The 15,422-nt window shown below is 38.5% G+C and overlaps 2 protein-coding genes across 2 annotated transcripts; one reads left to right on the top strand and one right to left on the bottom strand.

Moving 5' to 3' along the window:
- Positions 1-66: 66 nt before the first annotated feature.
- eef1b2 (eukaryotic translation elongation factor 1 beta 2) lies at positions 67-2,973 on the bottom strand. The gene is made up of 6 exons (XM_027133350.2): positions 2,812-2,973; positions 1,544-1,666; positions 1,218-1,350; positions 967-1,030; positions 595-720; positions 67-269 (listed from the first exon to the last, which is right to left on the bottom strand). The coding sequence occupies exons 1-6, from the start codon at positions 2,889-2,891 to the stop codon at positions 115-117; spliced, it is 681 nt and encodes a 226-aa protein (XP_026989151.2). The 5' UTR covers positions 2,892-2,973; the 3' UTR covers positions 67-114.
- A 647-nt stretch (positions 2,974-3,620) lies between these two features.
- ndufs1 (NADH:ubiquinone oxidoreductase core subunit S1) lies at positions 3,621-12,703 on the top strand. Its single transcript, XM_027133349.2, has 19 exons — positions 3,621-3,767; positions 5,610-5,692; positions 5,962-6,053; positions 6,172-6,279; positions 6,738-6,814; positions 6,902-6,983; positions 7,081-7,211; positions 7,868-8,053; positions 8,198-8,332; positions 8,459-8,573; positions 8,697-8,842; positions 9,000-9,128; positions 9,256-9,385; positions 9,977-10,137; positions 10,466-10,620; positions 11,424-11,599; positions 11,715-11,849; positions 12,187-12,259; positions 12,425-12,703. Exons 2-19 carry the CDS (start codon positions 5,614-5,616, stop codon positions 12,514-12,516), a joined length of 2,202 nt encoding a protein of 733 aa, XP_026989150.1. The 5' UTR covers positions 3,621-3,767; positions 5,610-5,613; the 3' UTR covers positions 12,517-12,703.
- The last annotated feature ends 2,719 nt before the right edge of the window (positions 12,704-15,422 follow it).

Raw genomic sequence — 15,422 nt, 5'->3', positions numbered from 1 at the left:
GAACAACCCACACAGCCTGGGTTTTATACATGATCAGAACCAACGGAATTATTAAAACAAAAGAAACCAATTTCAAGTGCTATTTTATTGTGCAAGGATTTTCACGGCGACATTTTAAATTTTGTTGAAAGCAGCTACGTCCATGGACTGCACAAAGTCTTCAAAAGCAGTAATGAGCTCCTCCAACTGATCGGTTCCAACTTTGTCGTCTTCCACCACACATGCGATCTGCAGTTTCTTAATGCCGTAGCCAACAGGCACGAATTTAGCTGTAAATGAATAAAAATTATTTAAAAAAAAACAAAAAACAAACAAGCCTGTATGCTTGGCCACAACCCTGGACCTAGAGAATCCACCGTCCTACACACTAACATCTTCCCAACTTTAATACAGACACTTCAATTAAGAGAGGACTGAATTAGTAAACCATTTGAATCAGGTGTTGTGTTCAGGGGAAAAAAAAAAAAAAAAACTAAAACATTGAGGCCTGTGGATACTCCTGGACCAGGGTTGTGAACCTGTTTTGTAAGTAAAGCAAAACAAGATTGTCAAATCAGTTTAGCCAAAATCTAAATTAAAAGACTGCACACTTACACTGGCCCCAAACCAGGCCATCTAACGTGATGCTGCGAACACACTCTTCAAGTTTGGTCATATCGGTTTCATCATCCCAAGGCTTGACGTCCAGAAGGATGGAAGACTTGGCGATAAGGGCTGGCTCTGTAGGAGCATTATAAAATGGTTTGACTGGTAAAATCAATCACAAAAAAAAAAAAACAGACAAAACACTGGCTAGAATTCAGGTAGAAAAAAGTGTCCATCATTCCATTTATCAGCCGAAAGATGGTGAGATAATCATCATTACACTAGCCAGCCAAAAATTATTCCAACAGGAAATGTTTGTCATGCCTGATGTTAAACAGTTATACCAATCCAAAAAAGTGATTAAAAATAAAAGAAACATACTTTTAGACTTCTTTTCATTGTAGGCTGCTAGTCTCTCCTCCTTGATCCTCTTTGTCTCCTCATCCTATGAAAGTTGGAGGAAAGGGGGTTAGTTAAGTCAGAGTAACAAGTTCTAAACTCATTTTCACAAATACTGGTCATCAGATATGAAAAGATCCATCACAACATCAGCCGAAAGATGGTGAGAAAAAGAACTCATCACACAACCAGGAGAAGAATTTCCTGCTGGTAGACAATGCCATTAAACTGACCTCCTCTTCATCAGAACCAAACAGATCAAGATCGTCATCCTCTTCCTCCTCTTTCACAGGAGCAGAACCACCGGTCGTGTCCTCGACACCGGCAGGACCATACTGACCCAGAGGCTTCTTCACTCCTGGGAGGCTAATGTGGTCAAACAAGGCAGAGTAAGTTCTCGTTCATGCACATAACCACAAAAGAAACCAACTGCATCCCAGGTGCATCAGTGTTTAAATGATTGTGCATCATCTACTCAGGCGAAAGATGGTGATATTAAACTCATCACAAACTGGGGAAAATTCTACTATTCCCGGTGCCACAACATGGTAATAGTTACCTGGCCTTCTCTTTCTGGTAAGACTTAATATGGTTGTACCACCGAAGGGCATGGCACAGGTCTGCAGGTGGAGCACCAGACAGGGTGTCAAATACAGCAACGTCAGCCTGGGATGGTACAAAGCTACAAGACAAGACAGAGATTGATTAAAGGACACCAGGTAGCCCAATAATAATGAGATGCTTTCATTAACATTAATGCTCTGATCAGATGCTTTAATAAATCCAAAGTTTTTTCAAAAGATCTCCTTTAATGGAGATTCCAACAAAACTCAGGGCAACATCCACCCAGATGTATATAATGATTGGAACAAATTCTGTAGATAATCATCATCCATGTGTGTAATATGGCAACAGGCAACTATCCATAGAGGTGTCATGGATTGATAATGGTTCAGAGACTGGATTGGGAAAGTTGGGAATTCAGGTTGCAATCACAACACGAAGCAGGTCCATTACTGTTTATTCATGTTTAACTGCCCAGGACAAATCTAAACAAGGAGATTGTACTTTCATACATTTAAGTTTTTTATAAATAAAACCCAAGAAATTATTTAACATTACAATAGCTCAACTGCTCAGGATTTTTCCCAAAATGTGTGGTTTTTAAATATTTTTTTTAAAAAGAGCTAAAATCAAAAAGAAAACAAATTGATCATTTATGCATAAAATATTCAGAAAAGTTGTAAATAGAGTCTAGACATTATAAAATGATCATAACAGATGTGTATAAAACTAGAAAAACTTATCTAGTTTTAAACTTATCTAAAACTAGACAGCACAAAAAAGAAAATAAATACGTGCGTACTTTGCCTTAAATCTACACTCCCGATTTGGGCTTGCAGATTAATTATAACTTGCATTAGCAGATAAAGCATACTTGCACAAAAGAACACGCATACAACCGAGTTACAATACTAAAAGTAATAAATTGTGCATTACAAAGTTGTATACACAACCACGGTCACAGGAGGCGCGTATATACAGAGTTTTACAGTAACTAGCGGGTCGCTACACTGCCTATTTTACTTAAAACTTGGAAATACCCAACTTATTCTGTGATTACTGTACGTAACCTTTAAAGCTTAAACGTCATTTTAAGCTTTACTTAAAAATATTTTAAAAGTTTAACAAGTTTTTACGCCCCAAGTACCTGCGGCTGCCCTTAAAACGCCGTATATACGCGCACCCGGGTTTTCGGACATAGGCCTGTTAGCCAGCAGCTAACAGGTAATTGAACCGTTATCAAACGCGTTTAAAGTTACTCACCCCTCGATATAGCTCTTGTCTGCCAAAAAATCATTTAAGACTTTAAGGCCTGTGGATGTTTTCAAATCACCAAAGCCCATTGTTGAAATACAGTCTAAAGGCCACGTGGGCAGATGGCAGCTCGGTGGCTCGAAGGAAGAGCGAAGGAACGAGAAAGGAACACGTTAAAGGATTTATAGCGCTGACGCCATGACCCTCCTCCTCTTCCTCCTTCTCCTCCTCCTTTTGTCCCATACAGACTTTGCTTGCATACTAAACAAATATAAAAATTCAGCTTGAGTTACTCTAAAAAATACATATAATAATAATAATAATAATAATAATAATAATAATAATAATAATAATAATAATACAACTCCAAACAGGCTTGTGAACGACTAGTTAAACTTTTATAACATCTGAAAATAAAATAAGGTGCATTTTTATTTTCTCATAGCTGACACTAAGTTAACAACAACAATATATTTTTATTTATTTTATGCACACTAAATAAATAACAGATACACGGAAATAACGCTTTAACCTCTGACCTAAGAGAATGGGTCAGAGTTTAAACCAGAATGGCATCATTATATATATTTGGCAATTATAATATATTTCTATAACTGATATTGCTATTTTAATTACAATTGTAACCATAGTTTTTCTTTACCTATTAAAATTAAATTGTGAATTTCCGACATCGCGAAAAAGTATTTTTTCTCCTACCCGTATTTGATATTGCTTCTCATGATTGGCTTTTTAGTCAAACACAAAAAAAAATATCCGCCAATGAAATACTGTCTGTGTCAGAGGGGGATCGACAGTGAATGGTGAACGTGATGTCTACCCAATCATCGCGCCGGATATTGAAGTAGTCGGAATACAGGTGGGAAGTATATCGCGTTACAAACTCTTTCATAAGTGAATGCATTACGGTTGCGCTGTTCTGGTCCAGAAGGCCAAATAGCGTCAAGGTAAGATACACGATTTTATTTTCAGTATCAGTGGCTTATAGTTGGCTTTTGATTGTCTGTACTATCAGACAAGGAAACTATAGACCTGTTTTTATGGGTGCAACGTGTAAAATTATGAAATGTTCTCTCTGTCCTTGGTTTGACCAGCGGTTTAGCTTCTTAGCATTAGCAATGCTGAACCTGCGAAACGTCAACACAGGTGGACACATAACGGTGTTGGGTTTTAAAATGCGTTTCTCTGCAGATAATCCTGTGTTTTTAGCTCATTACATTTATGCACTTTTCCTACGACATTTGACCTGTCAGAACATCCTAATTTTGCGTTTCGTTTGCTTCACTTTTTTGTTTCTCTTCTTTCCCTAAATCTGAAGTTTTCATTTAGGAACATTAACCATAAACATATTTACCGCTTAGAACTGATTTAATAATTGAAATGTTTTAAACCTTTTAAATCTGTGCAACAGTATTTTCTGTTCCAGAAACGTCTTCGAGCAAATTAACATTATTTATAGAGCTAATTGTTTGTTTTTCGATCCAAGTGAACAGGTAACTCAGCTAATTCTACAACAATAAATCTAATATTAAATGTCAGTATGTTGGCAGACTTCTTTTATACTGACTTTTCTCTTTAAAAAAAAAGGGCAAAGAACCCACTTTCAGTTTTCTGTGAGAAAATGATATATAATATTCCTTATATAATAATTTACTCATCGAATAATGTCTGAAGAGGATTCAAACCTAGGGACTTGAGTTGATGAATACAAAAACATTTAATGAGAATTAACAGAAATGAATTAGAGGCACAGAAAGGTTGACATGGCATCTGATTGAGACTAAAGGTGGACATTGATACTGGAATCCTGTGGAGGACAACAAAAACAAAGAGACTTTTATTTCCTACAGGCATGAGTGAGCATTCAAATTCAAAGCTTTTAGGACAAAGACCATGTATATTAACACACATTTATAGTATCTATTCATTACCCTTTAATAACTGCCTGGTCACAGTCTCTGTGGATTATATCAGACTTCATGTTTGTTCATACAACCACCTAAACTGACCTGAGCATCATTGTGAACAAGATTAATTAAAAATTAAATAAATAAAATGGACAGTCCTGTGATTATCTCAGGCTGAGATCATTTATGACCTCGACTGATGTAGCAGAGGTTAAAGGGCTGTTTAGACACGAAATGTCCAAATTAACACATCATATTGACAGTGCTGGTATTTCCTATTGCTTTTTGAGGGAATTGTGATAGGGTTCATTTTAATTTTCAATTCAAGTTGTTTGTATAGCACTTTTAACAATTCCCCTTGTCTCAAAGCAGCTTTACAGAAGTATGGAAACAGAAGTGAGAGAAAAAAGAAATAAATATATATTATTATTATTATTATTATTATTATTATTATTATTATTATTAAGGAAAACAATAAGGATACAAATAAATAAATGAATATGTACAATTTTAAGTTTAAAATTAATGTAAAAAATATTAACTTAGAATTTAAAATACTATATATCTATCCCTATCCCTAATGAGGAAGAAACCTTGAGAGGGAACCAGACTCAGTAGGGAAGGTCATCTCATTTGGCTAAATAATGTCCTTTCTACAGCAGTTTATAATAGTGCAACCGAGAGCTCCTGAGGAACTAATGGGTCATCGTAAACTCTGACTTCAGCACATACCTGATTGCTGATGAAGCAAAATGGGAATAAAAATAGTTTTTTGGATTTAGGAAATGATATAAAACTATAAAAATCATATTCCTAATGTGTATGTCCTCATGCTGATGAAGCTGATGTTTTTGTCTGTAACAGTCTTTTCTTTCTTGGCAGCGTCATGTTGCGTTTGCCAGCAGTTGGTCGGGCCTTGGCCGGGGCAGCCCACTCTAAAGGGAACCTTGCCACCTCTAGCAATGGTACACCCACACACACACACACACACACACACACACACACACACACACACACACACACACACAAAAGCAACAGTTCACATGTATTGACGATCTATCAGGGCTGAAACATTGTTTTCATTTCACAGTAAAGATCTTTTTCCATGTGTCTGCTTAAAGCTCTGCATCATATCTTTCATCATTCACTTCAAAGCTGATAGAATTTGATACATACCCAGAAGCACGCTAATTGCTGGGATTAATTATGATGTGTTAATCATGTTATATTACAGTAAGGACCTCAATCCGGGCTTCAAGTAACATGGTCGAGGTGTTTGTAGATGGCAAGCCTGTAATGGTGGAACCCGGAACGACTGTACTTCAGGTGAAGCAACACTGGCTTGCAGTGTTCACTGATGGGCAGTGGTTGATTATATTACACTTAAACATTTAACAGGTGATCTAAAATACTGAAGTGCTATTTTTTTTTTTTTTTTACTCAGGCCTGTGAGAAAGTTGGAGTGCAGATACCTCGCTTCTGCTACCATGAACGTCTGTCTGTGGCAGGAAACTGTCGTATGTGTCTGGTGGAGATCGAGCGAGCACCAAAGGTATTGTAACCTCATAACTCTTAACAGTTGCCGAATACGTTAGAAATAAATATCTAAGATACCACAGTAGTCCGTTTACAGCTGAGATTTAATTAAAGCATTAGAATTATCTAGAAATATCTAGAAAGACAGACTGTAAAAATGAATATAATTACAACGGTGATACGAAGTTACGTCTATACAGTAACCGTTATACTGTACCTACTCTAACCAGACGTGAGTTTGATCATACAGATGAAAATGAAACTGAAAGAAAATGAAAATGAATTATTTACAATAAAATTTGACCGCTTTGATGAATCAAGCACAGTGTGTTTTGTTAATTAACCGACTTAACCGAGATAATCAGAGGTACCAGGATTTATTCTTATTTATTATTATGAAACCAGCTCTCGTTCTAAGCTCCAGTTAAAGTATAACTGTAAGCTATAATGTTTATGTTCTTTTGTTAATGATAGCCGGTTGCTGCGTGTGCGATGCCTGTCATGAAAGGCTGGAACATACTGACAAACTCTGAAAAGACACGAAAGGCCAGGTATTATTTCACCTGTAAATTTCCAGACATGTTTAAGCCGTCCTAAATCCTTATACTATTTGAATTATTTTTTTTTTTATTTTTTAGAGAGGGAGTCATGGAGTTCCTGCTTGCCAATCACCCTCTTGACTGCCCAATCTGTGACCAAGGAGGAGAATGCGACCTGCAGGTAGGAAGACCTCTGTCTGTCTGTCTGTCTGTCTGCCTCTCTCTCTCTCTCTCTCTCATATATATATATATATATATAACATTGCCTTTTGTTATAGGATCAGTCGATGATGTTTGGTTCGGACCGAAGTCGATTCACAGAGGGGAAGAGAGCAGTGGAGGACAAAAACCTCGGTCCTCTCATTAAAACGATCATGACACGCTGCATTCAGTGCACACGCTGTGTCCGGTGAGTGAATTGGGATCTAATGCTTTATGTCATACATATACAAATCAATCACTCGGTGTAACTGAGTGTAAATGATTTCAAAAGGCACATTTGTCAGTCTTTATTAAAATATTTTACGTTTAAAGTTTTTGATTGCAGTAAATTTATAGGTAGGAAAAAAAACATGTAGTGAATAACATTTTAATGTTATTCTTCAATAAAATTTTGAAAAGGTTCATTTATTTAATAAATAAATAAATCTTTCCCAGCGAATTAGTTCACATGTTGGGGGCAAGTGAGAGAAAAAATTTTTTATGAAAAGTTTATTCAAAATTATTTTATTGCTAATACTGGAAATAACTTTAGGGCACTTACCAGTCTGACTGCATTCAGTGAAGTCGCACCAGCGCATCTGAATTAGAATTTTTTTAATTAATTATCCATTTTTTTAATTAATTATCCAGGATTTAAACTAAAATATTTTCTTGGTCTGATTGCTGAAACTGTTGCTTTGATTAGAGTGTAAACAATAGCCTAAGCAGCTTTTCTTTACCTGTTTTATAAAGATTAGGTTTAAAAAGAATTTAGGAGAAAAGACACAGACATTGCGGAAGAGGCCTTGCAAGATTTCCATTGCGGAACACCTGATTAATCACTGAAATATTGTTTCATTGCAGCTTTGCTAGTGAGATCGCTGGTGTGGAGGATCTGGGCACCACAGGACGTGGCAATAGCCTGCAGATTGGCACTTACGTGGAGAAAATGTTCATGTCTGAGTTGTCCGGGAATGTGATCGATGTGTGTCCTGTTGGAGCGCTGACATCAAAACCTTACGCTTTCACGGCCCGACCCTGGGAGACAAGGTAAAGCTGTTAAAGTGGTCAGTAACACAGAACTATAGATGAAGGCTCTGATTGTAAATGAAACTCTTATAAGAGTGTTTAGTAAGTCTTTTATAAAGACCAGCATCTGGTGTGACCCATTGCGTGTCTTATTTCTGTTAACAGAAAGACAGAATCTATTGATGTGCTTGATGCGGTGTGTTCTAATATCGTGGTGAGTACAAGAGGCGGTGAGGTAATGAGGATCCTGCCTCGCCTTAATGAAGATGTCAATGAGGAGTGGATCTCGGACAAAACCCGGTAAACTTCTAGCTGACTAAAAAACATTACTTGTTTTGCTAAACCTTTATGAGGAGCATACTCTAAAGGGAATTTTTTGCTTGTTCTTATTTTTCCCCTCTTCTTTCCTCTGTTTTCTTTGCTCAGGTTTGCGTACGATGGACTGAAGAGGCAGCGACTGACACAGCCCATGATCAAGGATGCCAGCGGTCAGCTGGTGCCCACATTATGGGAGGATGTTCTCGCACGTGTAGCTGGAGTGGTACTGATCTTAAATAGATTTGGGAAATGAACTAGCGCTAAATATTTTGTGTGGTAAAGCTTATGTAAATTATGTATGTATATACCCTTATTCTTTTAATAAAATGTGTGAACGTATTGGCAGCTCCAGGGAGTCCAGGGCTCTGAGGTTGCAGCCATTGCTGGTGGGTTGGTAGATGCAGAGTCTCTGGTGGCCTTGAAGGACCTGCTGAACAAGTTAGACAGTGAAACCCTGTGCACAGAGGAGATCTTCCCCATGGCTGGTGCTGGGTGAGTTCCATAGGTTAATCTCTTTTTATTCATCTCTGGTAAAACCCCCTATTTAGGACGCATGCTATTATATAGGAGTCCATCTGAGTGAGCATAAAGTGCGATGTACATATGGATATGTGTATAAAATACACTTTGAACTCTCTCCTTCACCCAGAACCGATCTGCGCTCTAATTACCTGCTGAACTCCCGTATATCTGGCATTGAAGAGTGTGATCAGCTTCTTCTGATTGGAACAAACCCACGCTACGAGGCTCCTCTTTTCAACGCACGCATCCGCAAGAGGTGTTTGTCTGTCTGCACTATAACTCGTATATAAATATAAACATCACTTATCGTTCTTACTCCCATACATGTTGAATGCAAATGACATTTTAAAGTAATGTGGAAATCATTTCTCTTGTCTTTCTAGTTGGCTCCATAATGAGTTGCAAGTCTCTGTGGTGGGTCATCAGGTGGATCTTAGCTATTCTTACAATCACCTGGGTGATTCTGCTCAGGTACTGCAGGAGATAGCTGCTGGAACCCACCCTTACTGCCAGGTAACTCCATCTTTCTTCTTACTGTTTATCAGGGTCAGTATAGTTGCTGAGGTGCTGACTCATGTTCAAACAATTGATTGATAGAAGAAATGGCCGCTGAATCGTTGTCAGATCAGATTTGTTGGCTTTTCATGCATTCATTCACCTTTAAGCACTTTATCAAGTTTGAGGTAAATACAGAGCTTATTTTCAAAACAGTTTAGATTGATGCATCAATTTAAAAGGCAGTGACTGAAATTAATCAAGGCAACAATCATTAATCGGTTATCATGAATCGGAACTGATTATATATCAGTTGCTACCAAAAAAATAGACCACTGGTGTGTGTGTGGTTTAAAAAAAAATTAACCTAGGCAGAGACATCGCGTCATCAGAGTGCACTATACACACACATTCACATTTGGCTCCATTCATAGTAGACCAGTTCTGTCTTTGGGAGGTGGTAGGAAACTAGCTTTTTCTGCCAGGCATATTAGGCATCAGCTCTGGAACCAGCATCAGCACCTTTTTGTTGAACAAGGACTATGTGTAACATTTGAGTCAATCCATGATGGCAGTTTTAACACTGAACACACTGTCTCCTGGTGTTAGGTGCTGGCCCAGGCCAAGCGGCCAGTAGTGGTGGTTGGAAGCTCCTGTCTCCAGAGGGCAGATGGTGCTGCCATCTTGAGTGCTGTATCCACAATTGCTCAGAATGCTCGTGTTCGCAGTGGGGTTGGTGAGGGATGGAAGGTCCTGAATGTGCTGCACAGGTTAGTCCAGTTTCATGTATATCTTTTTATAAAGCCTTGTGTGTGACAAACTTTGTGTCAAGTGTATGTTCAGACATTGTTGATAGATTTCATAGATTATCAGTGTATAAATCTGTTTTAATCTGTTTTAATCCTAGACCAGTTTTTTTCCCCCCATAAAGTTTTACTGGATTTTTTTAAAACTTGTTAAAAGTTATAATCAACAGAAAGTTAAGTATCACCAAATGTTTCTATATATGAACTATTGGTTTTAACCTTTGGACATGACCATTTGTAGGCTTATTTAATGCATGTGTGTGTGTGTGTGTGTGTGTGTGCGTGTGTATAGAGTGGCAAGTCAGGTAGCAGCACTGGATCTGGGCTATAAACCTGGCGTGGAGGCTATCAGGAAGAACCCCCCTAAAGTGTTATTCCTGCTGGGAGCTGATGCTGGCTGCATTACTAAAGCAGACCTGCCCAAAGACACCTTCATTATCTATCAGGGTGAGTCCTTCTAGTCTTCCCCAGGTTACTTCACAAGAGCAGAGATGTCCAAACAGACTGGCTGTTACAGTGACTTACAGAAAAAGATGTTTCACAACCAATTTTGCAACTAATGAAAAAAGTAGTCGCTTGAAAAAGGATAAGTTTGCAAAACAACTGGAAAGCAGCAGGATAAATACTTACATAGAGAACAATAAACAGATGCATCACAACCATCTCTGTTCCTACACCTCTTAAGAACTTTCCTGGGACAAAAGACAAAACGGTAGAATTCTTTGGCAATATTTTAGCTTATGTTTCGAGAAAGTAAGTTTACTATAATACCTGGTTGTTACTCTGCAAACAGTACTGGGGCATTACACATCACCAAAGGAATAGTTAACATATTAGAGAAGAACTTGGTAACTTCTGGGATTTGAAGATTATTTGCCAAGACGAATGGGCTAAAGTTAAACCACAATGCAAAAACCTAGTTACTATAGACACCTCAAAGCTATTGCAAAGCCAATGTTGACAATTACAAAGAATTAATTGTGGACATTTTTGGTGTCTGATTTTCAATCGCAATTTGTTTAAAATAAATATGGTTTGTGCTTGTTAATATTTTCTTAAAAAAAAGTTTGTGTAAATTTTGAAGTCGAATATACATCACAATATATTGTATGAATAAGTCTGACAGTTGAACAATTGAGTAAATTATTCAGTTCCTGTGTAGTTTATATTAATTGCATTCGCAGGGCAATGAGTGTCTCATAACCATTTGAGTGTCTCATAACTCATCACCCCTCTCACTCTTCATGCAGGTCATCATGGTGATGTGGGCGCTCTCATGGCTGACGTCATCCTTCCTGGTGCAGCATACACAGAGAAGGACGGCACATACGTAAACACAGAGGGGCGTGCCCAGCAAACCAGGGTGGCAGTCACTCCACCTGGTATGGCTCGTGATGACTGGAAGATCCTTCGAGCCATCTCTGAGGTGGAGTTGGAATAAACACCAGATTTCAACCACTTAGTGAATTAATTTACATTGGGTTCACCTGTTTGTCTGTTTAGGATTTTTTTTTCATATTGTACTGTTTTGTGTGTGCTAGCTTGCTGGAGTCACGCTGCCCTATGAGACATTAGATGAGGTGAGGAACAGACTAGCAGAGGTGGCACCAAACCTGGTGCGTTATGATGATGTGGAGGAAGCAAACTACTTCAAACAGGCTAATGAGCTTGCTATGGTAAGTGTCTTTCTTGTTTGTGTTTGGGAGACAACTGAATGTGCTAATCGTGTAATTAAAGTGTAATGATGTGGGGGCACAAAAATTATAGCATAACAAACAATATAATAAAGTGTTGTTAACACAGCTACATAGTCAAGTGCATTAATACAGACACAAATAAGTATATAAATTCCTATACAAATATATACTTAGTTACAGCACCAAATAATAATCAAATTGCAAGTGTCGGTTTAAAAAAAAAAAAAAAAGGCAAATCCACTAATATCCTAGGCTACTGATTTTTCCACCCCATGGCAGGTATTTAGATTAAATATCTAATCTCTTCTCTTCCCAGGCTGTGAATCAGTCCCTCCTTGCAGAGCCTCTTGTTCCACCTCAGCTTTCAGTGAAAGATTTCTACATGACAGGTAACGAATGACACCCATTTACTATAGTGCTATGTAAACTTTATTTTAAAATAAAGATTAGCACTTTACTGTTAAAGGAACCTATTGAATTTCAGACACACATCACATTGCGCTTGAACTATAATCTGACAGTTTTATTGTATTTTCTTTTTTTCCCCTTTATAGACTCCATTAGCAGAGCCTCCCAGACAATGGCCAAGTGTGTAAAAGCTGTGACAGAAGGAGCAGCAGCAGTAGAGGAGCCTGCTATCTGCTAAAACGTACACGTCTCTGTCCGTTATCTTCTGTTAGAATTGAACAAATTGAACATTTGCTCTTCTAAATCTTGCTTCTATTTAAACGTGCATAAAAAGAATGCTGTACACATTTACCTTCCCGCACCGAGAGCGAGGGAGAACTGCTTTGTTTATCGAAAGCTCTTAATTAATAAAGATGTATGATGTACGTTTGTCCTCATGTACACTATTTGCACTGGCAAAAGCACTACATCAGTGCAAACCATACCTTACGGATGCCAGAGAAACTGCGAGGCGGTTTTTGTCAGTTTTGTCATTTACATCCAACAACTTTTATTTTAGACATGACTTTTATTTTTGTGGTACTATGACACTGTAGAAATCTGCATTAATTGTGGCACTTATTTTTTTTTTAAAAAATGACGTTATATGGAGGTTGATAGGGGGCATCATCTCATACACTGTGTGTTCAAGCCTAGTTTTAATTTTCTTTTCTGATTTCGACTTCATTTTTGTTGTGTGTATCGAATGCTATTATTATGGGATAGTGAGAATGAGACAATGTCAGTGTCACGTGCGATTTTGTGTCGCATTGCCTGTAAAGTCAAGTTCAGAATTTCATTAAAAGCTTGAATGAGACGTGTGATGAAGCTGCCGGAGGAGACTTGAGGGAGATCAAGTTTAAAATCAATAACGAGGGAAGTCAAATGAAGCCAAAGTTGACGTGTGCGCACTTCTAACATCATCCCACCAAACTCTTCATTCATGTACCAGCTGTGAGAAACGAAGGGGATTTAGAATAAAGCTGAACACACAAAAGTTAAATTCCAAAATGGTTGCGGAGGTTGTTGTTGCACTGTCGCCTGTTGTCATGTCCCCCCGGTGCCTGTAGTAGTGCTGTAAGAAGCCTAGATCCGGCGACCAAACCAACACCCTGTGCTCCATGTATACGCGCATTTTTATCCAAATAACCGACATCCAAACGCGCCCGACATTCGCTCAAAGGTGCGTGCGGGAACGAAATCAGGACCATCGCCGGATATACGCGGAGAAAACACCTCGGGATTAAGCCGGTCATTCGTAATAGCCGTCTATAGTGGGTGAAAAAGCGAGCCTTGTCCGGCTAACGCTAACGCTAGCGGGCTAAGCTAAAACCGGAAGCGAGCAGCTGGCGCAGCACGGGAGTCGGAGTGAGTAGAAAGCCCGCGCGAGTGCGAGGCGGAGCGGGTTGCTTCCTACGAGACTCAGGAGGATTCTGTAGGCCCACGGTAACTACGAATTTAGCTTTAAAAACACTTAAAATGGAAACATGCACGACGAAAAAACCCGACTGGTTTGATAAACATGACCATAAAAAAAAAGTCTACAGTTACAGTCTCGCGTTTGGGATTTTTAAACGATTTTTTTTATTGTTTTTGCGTCACGGCACCATTTTTGCGCATTAAAACAAACTAATCACGACGAATAAAACAGAATACGCCACAGATCATTAATGTACCGTGGATGTAATTTTGTTAATATGATGATTTAGTGTTTAAATCCATCATATCGGTCCAACTCCACCTAGCAAGCTAATCACTTTCCTATCTTTCTCGTTGTCCCTCTTTCATCCGCAGCGGAATGATCAAACGGTGACCGCGCGCGCGCTACTTTAAGCGTCTCTCCTAATCCTGGCCTCTTAAGTAACTGATAACGCGACCCGTGTGTGTGAGATAGAGCAGGAGGCGGGAGGTTTTGGCCGCCATCCCCTTGCGCGTTTAAACTCGCTTTGCATGTCAAAACCTTCCGTGCACTTTTTTTTTTTAACTCCTTTAACATTTTAGGATTTAGCCCTTCACGCGCTCAACACACCTGCTTTACCAAGGATTTCCAAACTCATACTCTCAGCATTGCATCGTGTATTTTAAAAAAAAAAATAATTATTATAACGCCACACTTTTAACCCTTGGTGTAGTTTGTGAAAGGATAAAAAAGCTCGAAATGCAAGCACATACAACATAATCAGTATTTATTAGTCTTTAATGTACATAAGTGACACACACACACACACACACACACACACACACACACACACACACACACACACTCTCCAGTGTGCATGTAGGTGTGACTGGTGTTTCATTATTATTAAAATGAGATAAGGGGGGAAAACCCACCCCAGACTCTCAGTCTTATAATCAGAAACAGATTTGTGAAGATTATGAGGAACCAATTAAAGGTTTTCACAGGACGACTCGTACTTTTTTTTTTTTTTTTTATACAAAGTGGATTACAGAGAGCTCTGATAGGTTGGCTCTGGGTATTTGACCTCCTGTTAATGGAGATAGCTGATAATTAGTACTTGCATCATTTATAATAAACATTATCCACTCCCTTGAGAAGTTTAGTAGTTAATTGGATCTTTCCTGGTTACTGGAGAGGTTCCATCATTAGTGTGTATCTTTTACATGGTACTGTAATATACATGTAGTGGCATAAGGTACCGTTATAGCCCTCATGTCAAAACAATCCTCAGATGTGTGCTTTACATGAAAGGTTTTAATCAGATATTTTTCTGCCAGCTGATGTTTCAGAGAGTTTCAGCCTTGGGATGTATGAAGGGAAACATATTCACTATTCGGAGGTGGACCACAAGCCTCTTTGTTCATACAGCCCAAAGCTCTGCAAACAGCGCAGGCTTAATGGCTACGCTTTTTGCATTCGGCATGTTTTGGAGGACCGGAGCGCCCCATTTAGGCAGTGTGAATATGTAGCCAAGTACAACAGTCAGCGCTGCACCAACCCCATCCCAAAGACCCAAGACCGCACGTAAGTTTTGTTGCATATTACATTATTGTATTAAACAATTTTTTATAGTATACATACATACATACATTTATTTATTATTTATTTTTTTAATCAGATATTGCAGCAGTCACCTCCAAGTA

This window comes from Tachysurus fulvidraco, chromosome 5, assembly GCF_022655615.1.
Source record: "Tachysurus fulvidraco isolate hzauxx_2018 chromosome 5, HZAU_PFXX_2.0, whole genome shotgun sequence".
Taxonomy (NCBI): domain Eukaryota; kingdom Metazoa; phylum Chordata; class Actinopteri; order Siluriformes; family Bagridae; genus Tachysurus; species Tachysurus fulvidraco.
This window is presented reverse-complemented; position numbering and strand designations above follow the sequence as displayed.

Bases quoted from the DNA above. Each gene is read 5' to 3' on its own strand.
- eef1b2 (XM_027133350.2), bottom strand. From the start codon at position 2,891: ATGGGCTTTGGTGATTTGAAAACATCCACAGGCCTTAAAGTCTTAAAT. The intron at 1,667-2,811 runs GTGAGTAACTTT...CTTGTCTTGTAG, and splicing joins GACAAGAGCTATATCGAGGG to CTTTGTACCATCCCAGGCTG. The intron at 1,031-1,217 runs GTCAGTTTAATG...CAACTTTCATAG, and splicing joins TTGGTTCTGATGAAGAGGAG to GATGAGGAGACAAAGAGGAT.
- ndufs1 (XM_027133349.2), top strand. From the start codon at position 5,614: ATGTTGCGTTTGCCAGCAGTTGGTCGGGCCTTGGCCGGGGCAGCCCAC. The intron at 6,054-6,171 runs GTGAAGCAACAC...TTTTTTACTCAG, and splicing joins CCGGAACGACTGTACTTCAG to GCCTGTGAGAAAGTTGGAGT. The intron at 6,815-6,901 runs GTATTATTTCAC...TTTATTTTTTAG, and splicing joins GAAAAGACACGAAAGGCCAG to AGAGGGAGTCATGGAGTTCC.